A 16948-nucleotide genomic window follows, 5' to 3' on the forward strand; every position below is an offset into this window, starting at 1 on the left:
AGAACAAGGTTCAAGTCCCACTGAGGCATCACAAAGGGAACAGGTGGAAACATATGTGTGATGCCCTTCAGAAAACGACTGACAATAGGGGACTTGAACAAGGAAGGTTGATCAGGCAGCCTTAGAAAGGCCGAAAGGGTAGAAAGGTAGCCCTTGAGAGTGCCCAGAGCAGAGCCCTGCTGGGTAAGAGAAAGAAGGAAGAGAAGAACCTCAGAAAGAGTATCCACAGCCTTTGCTGTGCACCATGCCACAAATCTGTTCCTCCGGAAGGCGTATACCGACTTTGTGGAGGGACGCCTGGCTGCCAGAACAACATTACAGACTTCAGGAGGCAAGTCAAATGGTCTCAACTGTCGCCGCTCAATCTCCACACATGGAGGCGGAGACTGGACAGGTTCGGGTGGAGGACCGTCCCCTGCTGCTGCGACAGAAGGTCCTCCTGAAGAGGCAGACGGATGGGGGACCGACTGACATATTGAGTAGCTCGGGATACCAGTACCTTCGAGCCCAGTCCGGAGCCACAAGGATGACTTGGGCCCGGTCGCGCTTGATTTTCTTCAGCACTCTGGGCAGAAGTGGTATAGGCGGAAAGGCGTATAACAGACCGCAACTCCACTCACGACGAAATGCGTCGCCGAGCGAGTGCCGCCTTGGAAATTCCAACGCTCAGAACTGATGACATTGCACGTTCTCTTCGGTGGCAAATAGATCTAACCAAGGCTCTCAACATTGCAGAAAGATGCGTTGAGCCACGTCCGAGTTCAGACGCCATTCGTGATCCATCGAGCACCGTCGGCTGAGTTCGTCCGCCCTGGCGTTCAGAGAACCTGCCAGGTGGTGAACAACCAGGGTCACGCCCTGATGTTCCAGCGACTGCCAGAGGCGCGAGGGTCCAGGACCCCACACCGCCTTGTTTGTTACAGTACCACATGGCGGTGGTGTTGTCTGTGAACACCTGCACTGCACTCCCTCGGACAGAGCGGAGGAATGCCTTCAGTGCCAGACTAATCGCCCGCAGCTCCAGAAGGTTGATATGGAGCCGGGACTCATCCGGAGACCAGAGGCCTCTGATCTCCGCCTCTCCCAAGTGGCCTCCCCAGCCCTGGGGGGACAAGTGTCACAACCACGTGCTCCGGTTGGGGAAGGGAGAGGGATCTGCAGTTGACCCAATCTCGGTCCGTGAGCCACCACTACAGTTGACTCGCAGTGCCCTCCGAGATCAGGACATGGTCGGACAGGTTGCCCTGATGCTGGGCCCACTGAAACTTCAGGTCCCACTGCAGAGCCCGCATCCGCCACCGGGCCACCGGGCATAATGCACCAGAAGGATGCAGGAAGCCATCAGCCCCAGAAGCCGCAGCGTCAACCTGACCGAAACCCGGGATAAAGGCTGGAAGATCAGAATCCGAGCCTGAATATCCCAGACTCGCTGCTGGGGAGGATAGACCCGAAACTACGCCGAGTTGAGAACAGCTCCGATGAAGAGGAGCTTTTGGGAGGGACACAGGTGTGATTTCGGCACGTTGGAGAACCCCAGCAGGTGCAGGAGAACCACCGTCATCTGGAGGTGGTTGACGACTGCCTGGGGCGAGCCCGCCTTCAACAACCAGTCGTCGAGGTAGGGGAAGACTGAAACCCCTAACCTGCGCAGATGAGCTGCGACCACCGCCATCACTTTTGTGAACACCTGTGGGGCGCTGGTAAGGCCAAAGGGGAGCACGGTGAACTGAAAGTGCTCGTGGTCTACCGTGAACCGCAGGTAACACTGGTGGGCCGGCAGGACGGGGATGTGAAAGTAAGCGTCCTGCAAGTCCAACGCCACCATCCAGTCTTGCGGGTCTAGGGCAGCCAAGACCTGAGCCAAAGTCAACATCTTGAACTTCTCCTTCCGGAGGAAGCCGTTGACGTTCCGTAGGTCCAAGATAGGGCGTAGGCCCCTTTGCCCTTCTTGGGAACCAGAAAGTAGTGGGACTAACAACCACACCCTACTTCTGGCCCTGGAATGCGCTCGATGGCCCCCTTGGCCGAGAGGGCCGTAACTTCCTCCTGTAGAAGTCGCAAGTCGTCCCCCGACACGCGGTAGTACTGCGGTGGCATGGCTGTAGGGGTCATCTCGAAGGGGAGGGAGTAGCCCCTCCGGACGATTTGCAGCACCCACATGTCCGATGTGATGGTGCGCCAGTGGGAGAGGAGATGGCAAACCCTGCCCCCCACGGGTGTCACATGGGCCTGAAAACTCGGAAGGTTTTGAGGTAGATGCTGCGGGAGCAGGTGCGGACTGGCCTCGCAGTTGTCCCCAAACGCCTCGCCGGCAGTGTCCACGGCCACCACCGCGCTGAAGATTCTGTTGAGGCGGCGTGTGGCTGGCGGCACATGTGGTGGCGCCCCTTCCTTGGCCACGAAAGGAGCGAAAGGCACCAGACTGCTGGAGGGGGGCCGAGAGGCCCAAGGACTTGGCCGTATCCCTTGTGTCCTTAAAGCGCTCAAGCGCGTGGTCAGCCTGGTCGCCAAATCGGAGACGGACATCGAACGGCATGTCCAGAAGAGTAGCCTGGATATCAGCCGAAAAATTGCCGCACCTCAACGAGGCGTGGCGTCGAACCCCCACTGTCGTAGCCATCGCTCTGCCCAGTGTATCGGTGGTATCCAGTCCACACCGGATAGAGTACCGTGCCGCATCTCAACCCTCCACTAGGGCTTGTGCGAGTTTAGCCCTGAACTCCTCAGGGCATTGTGGCAGCACGTCCGCAACCGTGTCCCATAGGGTGTGGGTGTAGCGGCCCAAGAGGCATGCGGTATTGACTGACCTCAGTCCCAAACTCAGGGACGAGAACACTTTCTTACCAAACTGCTCAAACCTCTTGGATTTCCTGTCGGGAGGAGCCGACGGGAATGCGGTCTGGGAGTTCTTGGGGGTAGGGTGGGTCGACAGGCAGCAAGGGTCACCCGGATCGGGCGGTAGCGTCTGGCCACGTTCCTGTGCACAGGCTGACCTGAGGCGGGCTTGGACCAAGTGCCCAACAGAACGTCACATAAGGCCTCATTGAACGGCAGCAGAGGCTCGACAGAGCTTGCCTGCGGCTTGAGGACCTCGGTGAGGAGATTAGTCCTCACAGCCGCTGAGGGGAGCATAAGGTTCAAGGCCTTAGCCGCCTGCATCAACACTACACTGTACGCTGCCCCCTCCTCCGTAGCCAAGGTAGGATTGGGAGACAAAACCAGTATCTGGAGAGAGGTCCAGGGCACTGGCTTCCCCAAGCTCCACTGTCCATTCCGCTAGGTCCTGACACTCCCGTGTCAGAGGGTCCTCCGACCAGTCCTAGTCGTCACCCAATTCCTGGTAGCCAGGATCAACAATCGGGGCACGTTCATTAAAGTGGAATGTACCTACCACCGTCTCATACAGCTCCCAACGGGGCCGTGTCGACGGCTGAACAGGAACGACAGAAGGACTGGGGCCAGCGCCGACCGAAGTCGGCGCCGGTGGTGACACCCTCGGGGACGGCGCCGGGGCTGAAGCCGCCGACTGCGTTGGAGCACCCGACCCGCTAGGCCCCGGAGCCGGGCCCACTGGGCCCGAAGGCGCCGTGGGGCCCGGCGGAGAAGAGAGCGACCTCATGGCCATGAGGTACTGCTCGATCTCCTCCCGCGTCGCATCGTGCTCAGGGACCCGTAGGTATGGGGCAGGATGCAGCGCTTGAGACTTCGGCGGAGCCGTGTGGGTGGTGCCACCCAAAACCCCGGCCGCGTCGGGCGAGCGTCGGGGGCGGTCGGAGGAGCGATGACGCCGCTCCGACCTCTCATGCCTCTTACCTGAGGAGGAACCAGAAGACTATTTGCCGACTTCTGGAGCCGCGAGGGCTCCGACCCCGCGACCGGTCCCTCGACCTCCCGTGGGACCGGGACCTCGAACTGCGCGGGGCCGACTGCCGGAGCTAGAGCCGCTTGCGGGACCGCTCCCGCCTAGCCTTAGACGTCAGCGCTCGACAGTCGGAACAGGATCGGTCGTCGTGGTCGAGGCCTAGACACTGCAGACACCGGCGATGGGGGTCGGTATTCGACATCAGTCGACTACACTTCGAGCAGGGTTTGAGCCCAGGCATCCCTACCGGCACCTGAAGAGTCGAAAAAAGATCAAAAATGATCAAAAAAGTTTTAGTCAAAAAGTGACTAAGGGGTAGAGCTTCTCCGGATCTGCGCTAGCTGGTGCGGAAAAAAAGAAGAACTAACGTCAGCGCGCATGGGTGGCGTCTAAGTACTCCGACAACGTCATTCCGGCTTAGACGACGGCGACGACTGACGCGGAGCCAGAGACGACGCCTAACGACGCGCAGGGGTATTGCTACGCAAACATTTCCGGATCCAGTCTGACACCTGGGGATATTCCAAGGTAAGGAATCTAATACTAACCTGTTTCTTTCAGATATCGCAATAGCCATCCCCGACAGATACAAGATCGCCCGCAGAGACCGCAACATCGGAGTCGGAGGAGGAATCGCCATCGTCCACAAGAAGACCATCAGGGTCTCAACAAACACAGACGACACTCGGCACCGCAGAACACATGCACTTCCAGATTCACACAGACCCCAAGACCACCATAAGAGGCACCCTCATCTACAGACCACCCGGAACCCAACCACAATTCTGTGACACCATCGTCCACTTAGTCAGCACGCACGCACTGACCTCCACCAACTACATCCTCCTCGGAGACCTGAACTTCCATCTGGAGAACAACAACGACAGCAACTCCTCCACCCTGATAGACAACCTCGCCAACCTCGGACTGGAACAGCTTGTCACGTCGCCGACCCACATTGCCGGACACACGCTCGACACCATCTTCTCCTCAAGCACGCACATCTCCGAACCCACCTGGACAGACCACCACTGCATCCACTTCACCTTCCGGAAACCAGTCGCACATCACCGCACCCTACAGATCCCCCGTCGCTGCTGGGGCAGAATTACCGAAGTAGAACTACAGACAAACCTCGCACTCAACCCACCAACCAACCCCTCCAACCCAGACGATGGCACGCGCACCCTCAGACGATGGATGGACGACTGCGCCAACACCTTGGCCCTGCTGAAAAATCAAACCCTCAAAGACACCAGCAAGAAAGCCAACTGGTTCACCCCGGAACTCCTAGCTTCCAAGCACACCTGCCGGAAGTTGGAGAACATGGCACAGTGAGAAGTCGCTCGGCAGCCGCGCAGCCCTCACAGACGCCATCTGCAACCACCACCACCACCTAATCAGGACCGCCAAGAGGGCTTCCTTCAAAGACCACCTCAACAACAATGCACACAACTGCAAGGAGCTCTTCAACGTTGTAAAGGAACTCTCCAACCCCAGCTCCAATGCCAACGACATCCCACCGTCGCATGCCCTGTGCGACTCCCTCGTCACCTTCTTCCACCGCAAGATCGCCGACATCCACAACAGCTTAAACCCCTGGATGACCCTTACAGGCCCCAACACGCAAGAAACCACCACACCCCACCGATTAAGACACCCTGACAACCTGGGCAAACGTGAGCATCGAAGACACAATCAAGACAATGGGCACCATCCACTCAGGCTCACCGTCTGACCCTTTTCCACACCACATCTTCAACAAAGCCAGCAGCTCCATCGCACCCCCTATGCAACATCAACCTCTCCTTCAAGACCGCAACCTTCCCTGAGAGCTGGAAACACTCCAAGATCAACGCCCTACTGAAGAAACCCAAGGCGGACCCAAGCGAACTGAAAAACTTCCGGCCCATCTCCCTGCTTCCGTTCCCAGCTAAGGCCATCAAGAAGATAGTCAACATCCAGCTCACCCGCTACCTCGAAGACAACAGCATTCTGGACCCCTCCCAGTCAGGTTTCCGCAGCAAACACAGCACAGAGACCGCCCTCATCGCTGCCACAGATGACATCAGGACCCTGTTGGACAACGGCGAGACGGCTGCCCTCATCCTTCTGGACCTCTCCGCCGCCTTCAACACCATCTGCCAGATCACACAACTCCACGACGCAGGGCTCCGAAACAAGACCCTGGACTGGACCTCCTCCTTCCTCTCCGGCAGAACCCAGAGAGCCCGCCTCCCCCCTTTCAGATCCAAAGCCTCCAAGATAATCTGCGGCGTCCCGCAGGGATCCTCCCTCAGCCCGACGCGGTTCGTCTACATGGCGCCTCTCGCACGCATCGCCCGACAGCACGATCTCAACATTATCTCCTACGCAGAAGACACGCAACTGACCCTCTCCCACACCAAGGACCCCCTCACCGCCAAATCCAACCTCCACCAGGGAATGAAGGCCGTCGCCAAATGGATGGAGCATAGCCGCCTCAAACTGAACGCAGACAAGACGGAGATCCTCATCCTCGGGCTCAACCCCTCAGCATTGGACGACTCCTGGTGGCCCGCATCACTGGGGACACCCACCGCAACCACCACCCACGTATGCAATCTGGGAGTCATCCTCGACTCGAAACTCACCATGGCCAAACAAGTCAAAGCTGTCTCCTCCACTTCCTTCAACACCCTCCGCATGATCTACAGATGGAACCCGACAGACACAAGGAAAACAGTCACCCAAGCCCTAGTCAGCAGCACACTAGACTACGGAAACGCCCTCTACGCTGGAGCCCCGGACCAAGCTCAACAGCCTGCAAAGAATCCAGAATGCCTCTGCATGCCTGAACCTCGACGCCCCGCGCCGCGACCACATCACCCCCCACCTGAGGAACTTGCACTGGCTCCCAGTCGACAAAAGAATCTCCTTCAAGCTCCTGATCCACTCACACAAGGCACCCCACAAGACCAGCCCACCCTATCTCAACAGCCGACTCTCCTACGTACCAAACAGAAAACTCCACTCCGCAGACCTCTCCCTGGCTACCGTCACACGCATCTGTAAAACCACAGCTGGAGGCCAATCCTTCTCCCACGCGCCGCCAAGATCTGGAACACCCTCCCCCTCATCCTACGACAAACTGAAGACCTATCCTTCAGGAGACCACTCCAGACCTGGCTGTTCGACCAGTCGCAACAGCACCCCCTTCCTCCCATCCCTTCAGCGCCTTGAAACCCTTGCGGTATGAAGTGCGCTATACAAATTATTTGATTGATTGAAGAAACCTACATGCATTACAGCTTGAAATAAAAGTGATGCTCCTAGCATATAGAAAACCTATACATCAAATATTAGCATCCATCAGTTCGTTTTTTGTAAACTAAGCATGCCAGTTCTACTTTCTACATCTCAAAATGGCATCTTTAAACTCCCATAAGAGATTAAATAACTTTATATATTAAATTTCAATATATGCATGCTTAATCTTTATATTTCAATTTCTCTATTTCCATTGGTCTAGTCCTTAAAAGGATGTGTATACCTATTTTAATACGGAACATAATCCTTTTTTGCTCCGGTTTCGTTGTATCACCCATGTTCTGCATTCATCACTGATTGTTAATTCAGAAATAAGTTATTTTTTTTTATATGTTCATAAATCACTAAATTATTTTCTCGTCAACTCTGTTAAACTAAACTATAGTAGATGATTCTAGACATCACCCATCAGGTATACATTTACAATTTACTGTTAAAGGATTTTTTTTTTTGCAATATTTATTATCATTTTATATGCATTTAGATGCCGAATCTATCAGGCTGCACACCTTTTTAAACAATCTGAATAACAATATCGCAGCTGGGTAGGGGGCTGTGGGGAGAGGTTGTTCAAAGAATAAAGAGTACTTTTCAATTGCCTTCCTCTGTGGTGATCCTATAAGATTCATCCTCTAAATCATACAAACTAGATTTCTGATGAGCTTCCGAGAAACGCCCCCAATAAGAGAAGTTGGCATATAAACTTCTACCTCTATGTTAATGGTGAAGGTATAAGATCAGTGAATGACATTCAAATGACAGTCTTTTACCCCTGCTTGTATAGCCAGCAACTAAACAATCCATTCCGTTATGAAAGAAACGGTGCACTTCTGGACATCATAAGAAATATCAGGCGCCTCAAATGAATGTTGCTATTAAAGTACAATTGATATCCAACAAAACAGCAGCCTTAAGACACCGTTAATAGGGACAGCGATCCGAGAAAGTGGGTACTCAAGACTTCGGAATGCATGGAAACCGACAGAGGCTGATATTTTAAGGTCTGCCTTTATTGGAATAGGTGGTAGGAAAGGGCATCCTTCTACCCACCCATACCACAAAGGACTGTTACCATCCAATGGGAATGGTGACCAGTGATACCGCCCAACAAATACAAGTAAAATACACAGATGAACTCCATTCTTAGCTGCATGGTGTGCGTCATGAAAGAAGGCACGCAGCCCACACAAACGGACGTCTGCCTTTCCGTAGTTTAAAAAGGCTATATGGTCATGATTGTTTAAGCATATACTCACGTACTTTAATTGGTTCTAAACCAAGAAGCAAATTCCATTTGAGAGGATTATTTTTTAAATACTTACGTCAAATAATCTGGCAGTTCAGTTGTTGAAGAAGGATCCGAAGAAGCGGTGCAGGACTCTCTAACTCCTGTGGAGAAAAGGAGTTGTATTTGATGCACACATTTAAAATAGGAAACCAGACTTCAAAAAAAGAGTTCAACTTGCACTCGAACTGACATTTCTGGGAAAGGAGAAACTGGCAATTTTGTGGTGCACCTTCAATATGAAATCGTAACGAAAGGGAACAACTTCACATAAATATAGGGTCTGTGCTTAACAATACAAGGCATCAAAGTACAGCAGCCCTCCTATTATCACAGGCGCTGGCAAGGGCAGCAATCTTCATTCAAGATAAGGCACGTAATAGCAGAGGCACGCAGCCCGCAAGAAAATAAGATACATTAAAAAACCTCAGGTCATTTGCATGGTGCCGCCGAGGCGGTCAGGATTCAAATGGGATGACATCGCGGGTGCAAACATGCAAGGCTCTACGAAAGAGAAACCGTGCGGGGGAAGGATACATTGCAGATCTTCACGCGCAATGAATGCTCGGACAGTTTTTTTTAATGCCATCCATTGCGAATTACAAACCTGGTTACTCCGTTAGGGATTGTAAAAAGAATTTATTTGCAGCCTCTGCTGTGGATCCATTCTTAATTTTATTTGGCAGCTACAGTAACATGTGTCTTTTGCGTTATATACGAGTCAGGTCTCAGCTATATGTCTAAAGGAGAAAAGACTCTTACCTGTAATGTGAATCCTCCTTCACCACGCGTTACCTGCCATGCGACATCCGTGCATGTCGAGGCTTGTGCAGATCGTTGACATCTAGATGACCGCAACAAAACTAATGCATGTGGCTGAGGTGAAAGGTCAGGACATGTATAGCCCACTCCAGCAAGGGCAGTCTGTGTAAAAATCTTATGTGAACATAGTTTGAAAAGTACAGGGAATATCAGCTCGATATAGTGTCCAGACAGCTTCTAAATTACGGTGTTATGCAGAGTTTACTTTTGCTAGAGAGCTCCCTGGGTGACACTAAATTTGTGTGTTGTGTCTCAACTGCCCCCCACTCGTCCTCTTTAATTTTCTATGTACTGAAGATTTGGGAGGAGTTAGACCAAGGTGAGGTAAGGAGTGCCTTGCTTGGGGGGAAGCCTTTAAAAGAAGTATTTAAATACTTTTCTTTAGGCCCTAAATCATATGGACACTGCTACTTGGTACTCCAGCGCCCCTCCGCCGGTCGGCACGGCAGCGTGGGCCTACCTCACACATGCTAAAGGCTGACTGGTGAGAAGCATTGCTGCTGCAGAGTATGCATCTTAGGCACACGTCCAGTTTCATTGTTAATGTAAGCAAATCTTCTGCTCGAATCAAGTGGGACATGCAGAGCTCCATAATTTGGATTACGTCATCACGCTTGAGTGAAAAACACAAAAGACCCAATAAATAACATCTCGATCAATGACCAAAGAGTGAACTGGTAAGTAAGAAAGTGCTTAAGACTGAGCTTACCCTTTGTAGTTGGGATTCAGGTCTTGGCATATTTTGGTCTATAACAGACTGCTGATCAACGAAAGGCCCCAATAAATATAGGAATTCACTAACATCCCATCGAATGCTTGAGGTGCCCAACTTGCTTTTTGGACTTAAAAATACAACTGCATAACCACATTCTTGGAAACCTGGAGGGACTGGGTGAAGGATGCATTCATTGGCATTCATTAAGATGTTAAGGTTTGCAGCACAAACATTTTGTGTTCATATTCAGCCACTGCAAACACCTTTTGCTCTTGAGGGGGTGTTTGCAAAAATATGTTAAGCTTTGCGAACGAAGACCACTATCCTGCAGAAGAACACTTTGAACAAAGTCTCTAATGGTGGGCTCAAACGTTATAATCACTAGCATCTAGCCACATGCGGTGGACCCCAAAACCAAGTTATAACCAGATTAAATACACTTAAGAAAGGAGGCAAGACAAGCTTTGTGCATGCGCAGGCTTTTAGGATACCAAAGTAGGCTAGCTGGAAGAAATGGAAGTCTGTGTTAAGAGAAGTGACGTTTTTTCTTACGGCAACAAGATCTTTCAGCCAAAGTCGATTGATAGGAGCTGGTTTCTACTACTGTTAGAGAGGTTTCTACAAGAAAACTTAGAAATTAGGTAGATTAACTGGTGCAAGTATATTTTGCAAAGATTTGGAGTTAAGAAGTAGTAAGATGTGATTAGCACTTTGCCTCCTATGTGCAATGGCGACAAATCATATATTTTTTGCAAAGACTGGAGCACAGCAGAGAAAAGCAAAGGTCTTATATAGACCAAATACAACCTCTGGCTGGACGGAGCCTCATTCACGACTCAATACAAAAAAATCTGAGATATTTCAGCCTTCACTCAAAAGTGCTGTATCCGACAGAGAAATATGGCACATGCTTCCTTTTCTTAATACAAACACAACAAAGTGATTGATAGAATGTGTGAATTAATCTTAGCCACTGGCAATAACTCAGGCTGCATCACAACTGTTTGTCACTCACCATGCCACCTATGTTTGGCGCAGGCATATGTAAATCATTCTAGATCCTGCTCTTTATGGGCGAGGCCAGCTCTAACTGCCAGGCCAAGGTCTCCCTGAACTGGAACACAAGCAACTTAGGACCGATGTTACTGTTATTAGGGCTATTCGGCCAAGTACAGATTGGTTACAGTGGCACAGTGAGCCCAGGATCCACGTTTGGGTATACCAGGCACACTTAGGATGCCAAACACAAAAACAACAAGGTGATGGATGAAATGCTGGAATTATTCTCAGCCACTGGCTATAGCTCGTGCCACATCCCAATTCATAATTTTTTCACCTACTTTGCCACCTCAGTAAAAAAAAAAAAGAAAGAAAAAGTGCTGCACCCTGGAGAGAAATATGGCACAGGCTTCATTTTCTGAACTGCAGCTTGGTGAACATTTCTGGTCTAAGAATACAAAACCTTTAGCGAATCATAGTCACAATCTAGAGAGGGTGGTCCAAGACAGATTCACAACTATCCATCCGTGACATCTCACCTGCTGCGCCCACTGCCATTTGCTGCCCACTGCTACGCGGACGCTCCACGGACGCCAAGGATCGAGCGCCAAGTGCCGCCATTGTGTTGCAGACACCTGGGAGGCCTGAAACTACATCGCCCAGCATTCCTTGCGGCCGCTGACGCCGCGATTCGCGCCAGGAGGCGTTTAAAACATGGCCAGGGCTCCCATAGCCTGTCATCACCCGGAAGAGGCAGGGCAGGGCCAGAGCCCCTTCATCTTTTGCCTTGGATCACTTTTTCCACAACAATTACTGAAGCCATTTTAAGGTACTGTGTTGATTCCAGGCCGTATTACCCATTTGTAACTGCTGCTAGTTCCCTCATTTGGGGTGTTTTTCTTTTCTTTTTTTAAATTGATTTGGTTTTAAACCTCTCAGAAATCTTCTGTCTTTAGAAGCCAACTTAAATGTGTGTTGATACAATCATCCCACCTGTGACTTTTGTAGGCAACTTAAGTTGCTGATTATTAGGTCATAACATGGGCAAAAGGAAAACTATGGAGAGTGTAGGGGGGCTATGTGTCCTGCCAACGGGGCGGGGATGGGGAAAAAGGCAATGAAAGCAGCAAAGAGTGCAACTGCTACTAACAACTGTGTAATGACCAGAATCGATCATTTGATCACGGAATGGGAAGGGCTCTAAGGAGTCGAGTTGCCAGTCCCTTCTGACTCTGCCAACAAGGATTCTATTCCCCGCGTCCAACTACTGTCCCCCAGATGTTCCAAAAATTTCGTAAAAAAGGAGCAGGGATCGATCACGAGCCCACAACACCGGGTCCTGAGCCACTCATTTTCCGACACACCCCTCCCCCCCCCCCCATTGCCCTCATCTCCCACTTATGATGCTGTTGGCCGTCTTGAGCCGTCAATCCTTTGTACGAATCGTTTTGACTCTGGTCGGGGAGTCTGATTTCTGTGGTGAAGCTTATACCCCACAGCCTATCCCCACCAGTAATAAGAGCTCGAACAAGGTAGTGTCCACTTGTCCTACTATTACGCAGACCCTTACTCAGATGGTTCTCTCACTAAAGGAGGAGGTGGGGTCATTGAAAGCAATGATTGAGGTTTTTGTGGGTAGTTAGAACGCTAGCTCATAATAGTACATCATATATGCAAGCAGTTCCACCATCCCATAATCCAAAAGAGTCATCTAAAGTAGGAGACCCCACAAATAGCACCCAGCTACGTGCTCCTGTAATTCTATCTACATGAGCCACTAAGGTTTCAACTTCCATGCATTCCATGCAGACAGACCCTCTTGAAGTTCACCCTTGTAACACCTTCCAAAAGCAACTTTATTCTCAAGTTGCCAGAAATTGTGATAGGCCTACAAATGCTTTAATAGATCCACTAATGGGTATCAATCCCCCCAGCCCAACAGAACAAACCGCCTTCTTGCCCCCCTATTCAGGCACAGACTGTCTTCCTGTTTAATGTTCCTAAGACTGTCCTCAGTAGCAGTTTTGAGAACGCGGAGTCTTTGAAAAATAAATCTATAAATTGGTTACGTCATGTCAGGGGGCTGCCGTTCGCTGATCAGGGGAAGATATTATCAGGGCATGGAGATGCACATCCAAAAATAATCCCAGAGATTGCGTCGAATTAGCCCCGACAGCTCTGACCTGGCGGAAAATCTTTTGGCGTTAGAGTACAGGTCCTGCCCTCCGGACTCTTCATCTATCCAGATTAGGTGTTTCCAAACAATCACTGCAGCAAGGGCTTATGATAACATGATACCCCTGCCCATACCTAGAGGGTCTTCTTTGGAGCTGGTTGATTGACTATCACGATTTATATCCATGGCAGGGATTTGAACCAGGTTCAACTGTTAACATTCCGAATACCCCCCATCATTGTTCAATCACGTTCGGTCTCTGAACAATCTCAAATCAGGGCAACATCCTATAAAAAAACAGTAGCTACCCTGTTTGTAGAATCAGGGACCATTGAGTTGCAGCAACTTGTAATACTTTTGTCCCACCTTTTTCCCTACCCGCTTTGGTCCAACAAACCCCTTCGGGAAACGGAGTCTCAATTTTACAGCTTAAGATCCTTTCCTGGAATGTGGCGGGGCTCCAAATTAAAATGTCTTCACCCGATTGGAATAATTTGATTGAGGAACATCACAGATGTAAATTCCAGGAAACATGGAGCTTAGCACCACTATATAAGTCTGGCTATACTTGCTTCTTTATCCCTGCTGTTCAATCGGATAGAGGGCAGCCCTCTGGAGTACTTGCTGTTTGGGCTAAGATCGATATGAGCTGCGAAATAAGGGAACATAAATGTGGGAGCCCAGATATTATGTGACTTTTGATCAAGAGTACTAGTGGTGGTGAAATTCTTGAGTTGTTTAATGTCTATATAAGGGGGAGCCCATGGGGCGAAGTATCAAATATTGTTGGAACAGGAGTTATCCAGCTGTCCACCAGACTCCTTTGTTATGATTCCTGGGGATTTTAATTGTACTTTCGAGCCTTTAAGCTCTGCGTCATCATCATCCACCCCCAGCAAATCTTCAAAGTGGGGTGTCCCATTGTTAAATATACCCCCTATTAAGAAATGGTCCCAGATAGCAATTCAGATCAGTCCTCTCACCACTAAGGGCTGTGAATGGCAGAACTCCCTCCGACGTCGCAGGGGCAAAGTGTCTTGCCCCTCGCAAATTGACTATATATTAATTGACGTTAGATTATGGAGATCCATAATAGATATGGAAGCTGTTACCTCGACTGATAGTGACCATAACACACTTAGCTGGACTATGGAATCACCCTGGGTCCTTTCTATTCCCTTAGCTCAGGGCGCAGGACCCCCCATGAGGACAAAATAATTGGTCCCCTGTTAGACCTGGCATCATTGGCGTGAGTATCCCTTCCATTTTTGACGGATTGCCTCTTGTTTTGATATGTTTTTGCTGGATTTATACTTTGGGCACTGTGCCACTGCTAATCAGTGCCACAGTGCAAGTGCTCCCTATGTTAAATTAATGTCCTAATTGGTTATTCCATGATTGGGTTATTAGATTTATCTGTCAGCCCCTAGTATAGTGCACCATGTGTGCCCAGGGCTTGTAAATCAAATGCTGCTGGTGGGCTTGCAGCACTGGTTGTGTCACCCACAGAAGCAGCTTGTAAAGTGTGTCTCAGGCCTGCCATTGCAAGGCCTGTGTGCAGTCTAGCGCTGCCATGCCGACTTGGCCAACTGCACCCACTTGCCAGTCCCTAAACCTTCCCTTTGCTTCACATTAGACACCCCTATGGTAGGCCCAAGGGTAGGATGCATTGTAAGTATAAGGTAGGACATGCTCTGATGTGTGTAGTATGTTCTAATAGTGAATTACAGCCATTTTCGTTTTTCACTATTGAAGGCGATCTGTTATCATAGGCCAGAATAAGCAGCTAGATTATTACATGCTTATAATCCTAACTGACTCCGAGAACACAGTAGAAATTCGAATTTAGTATGTCTGAACTCAGAATAATAAAGTACATCTTTTAGTAAAGTTTGTTTTAATATTCTGTGTTTGCAAATACCACTTTTAGAAAGTAGGTATTTACTTGCCTAACCATTTGAGCCTGCCTCTGCTGGGTTGTGTATTCCTTGTCTGGGTTTGTGAGTGACAGGGCTGGGGGATTCCAGGAGACAGGCTGGGGCAGCCCGGTGGTGAATAGAGAGATCTGTATATAAATGGGAGGGAGGAGTTGCACCTGGGCCCTGAATAGGGCTGGGCCTCCCTTTACAATGCTGGCTCCTTCTCCTGTGGCTTGTCTGATGACTCTGCCCTGCACTGTGAAAGGAGAGGAGGAATAATATCAACACAGTGCTCCAGAGCTGTATCTTCCCTCCCCTGTGCTGACTCCACCTCCTGTGCGGCAGCTGATGTCTCTCCCCTGGACAGTGAAAGGATGAAGAGAGCCATGTAAACAGAGTGCTCAGGAACTGGTTTGGAATAGGCAGAGGCCTCTCTGCCTTCAGAGAACAAAGGATTTTGGGGTATAAATATTGGGGTCCGGATCCCAAGAGATTAGATCATTTCTGGAACAAGAAACCTTTCTGCCAAGGAGAAAAACCAAGGAAGCTGCAGGAGTTGCACTGCCCCTCTGACAGTGTGCTGTTTGCAGGGTTGGCCTGCAGCGGTTGCTTCATTGCCAAGGGAAAGAAGGAACTTTGTAAGGACTTTCATCTACAGAATATTCTCCAAGGGCTTGAACTGTGCTTTAGTCTCAGGGACAAAAGACTTCACCTCCAGCTCCCTCCTGAATTTCCTTGCTGGGAATTTTGACTCCAGTCACTTGCGTGCCACTGGAAGCGCGGCGCATCAAGAAGAAGCGTGTTGCCGCCGCAGCTGAAATCATCGCAACGCCAGAGAAGCGAACCTTCATCGCATCTCCCTGGAAGCGTGTGTTCATCGAAGCTGCCTGCTGTCGCATCACCGGAGAAGCGTGACAATATCGAGCAAGTCGCCGTCGCATCACCAGAGAAGCGTGTCGCAGGGCTTGTCGCAGCTCCAAAGTACACAGTTGTCGCAAGGCTGCCAGGGCATCATCGCATCGCCGCATCAAGGGCGCAATCTTCTCACACCGCAACTGGATCACCGCATCAAGGCGCCATATTGCGCACCGCAACGGGCCCTCAAGCCAAAAATCTACACATCACCTCCGCAGCGCTAAGGCTCACAACGAGTCCCCTACTCTGCGCAAGCATTGAGGAAGGAGGCAACCGTTCCTCTGGATCAAGGAACCGACGCATCTCCCTTTTGCAAGCTTTTTGTTCACTTTGCTTTACGCATCCAGGTAACTGTCGCATTTACCCTCAACTTGAACTAAGAGACTTTAATCTTTTAAGTAATCTTAAGTGTAGTATTGTGGATTTTTGTCGTTTGTGGTCTTGTGTTTAAGTCTATATAAAGAATACTTATTTTTATAAAACCTGTATTGTGTCCATCTGTAGTGTTCACTGTATTACTGTGCATATTCACAAATGCTTAACACACTGCCTCTGAGATAAGCCTGTCTGCGCGTGCCAAGCTACCATGGGGATGAGCAGGGGTTATTAAGGAGTGTAATCCCCTTATCCTGACTTAGAAGTAAGGGTCCCTATTTGGACAAAGGTGAATACGATTGCCAACTAGAGACCCCCAGGTCTAACATCCCCATAAACTATAGGAGGCATCTTCAATGGCCAAGAGTTGCGGCTCAAGAATCTCAAATGGTCGAGGTAAGGCGCATACTCAGCGAAAGTACATTTAAATTGCAAGAGGTTTTGAGTGAAAAGGAAGGTTTGCCCAGGGTCCCAGAGTTATACGGAAGCATGATGACTGAGCTGGGTTCTCTATTTGTTAGAGAGATTCATGCTGGTAAACAAATTACACGTCACAAAAACCATCAGACCT

General features: G+C 50.1%; 1 protein-coding gene across 2 annotated transcripts in view; it reads right to left on the reverse strand.

The window, feature by feature from the left end:
• The window catches only part of ELL2 (elongation factor for RNA polymerase II 2), a 293745-nt gene that overhangs the window by 24479 nt on the left and 252318 nt on the right, over positions 1–16948 (reverse strand). For both annotated transcript variants that reach the window (XM_086960927.1, XM_086960928.1), the window contains one exon: positions 8494–8560. In XM_086960927.1, the coding sequence (XP_086817053.1) occupies positions 8494–8560 (67 nt within the window). The remainder of the gene's footprint in view (positions 1–8493; positions 8561–16948) is intronic.

This window comes from Lissotriton vulgaris, chromosome 3_1, assembly GCF_964263255.1.
Source record: "Lissotriton vulgaris chromosome 3_1, aLisVul1.2, whole genome shotgun sequence".
Lineage (NCBI taxonomy): Eukaryota > Metazoa > Chordata > Amphibia > Caudata > Salamandridae > Lissotriton > Lissotriton vulgaris.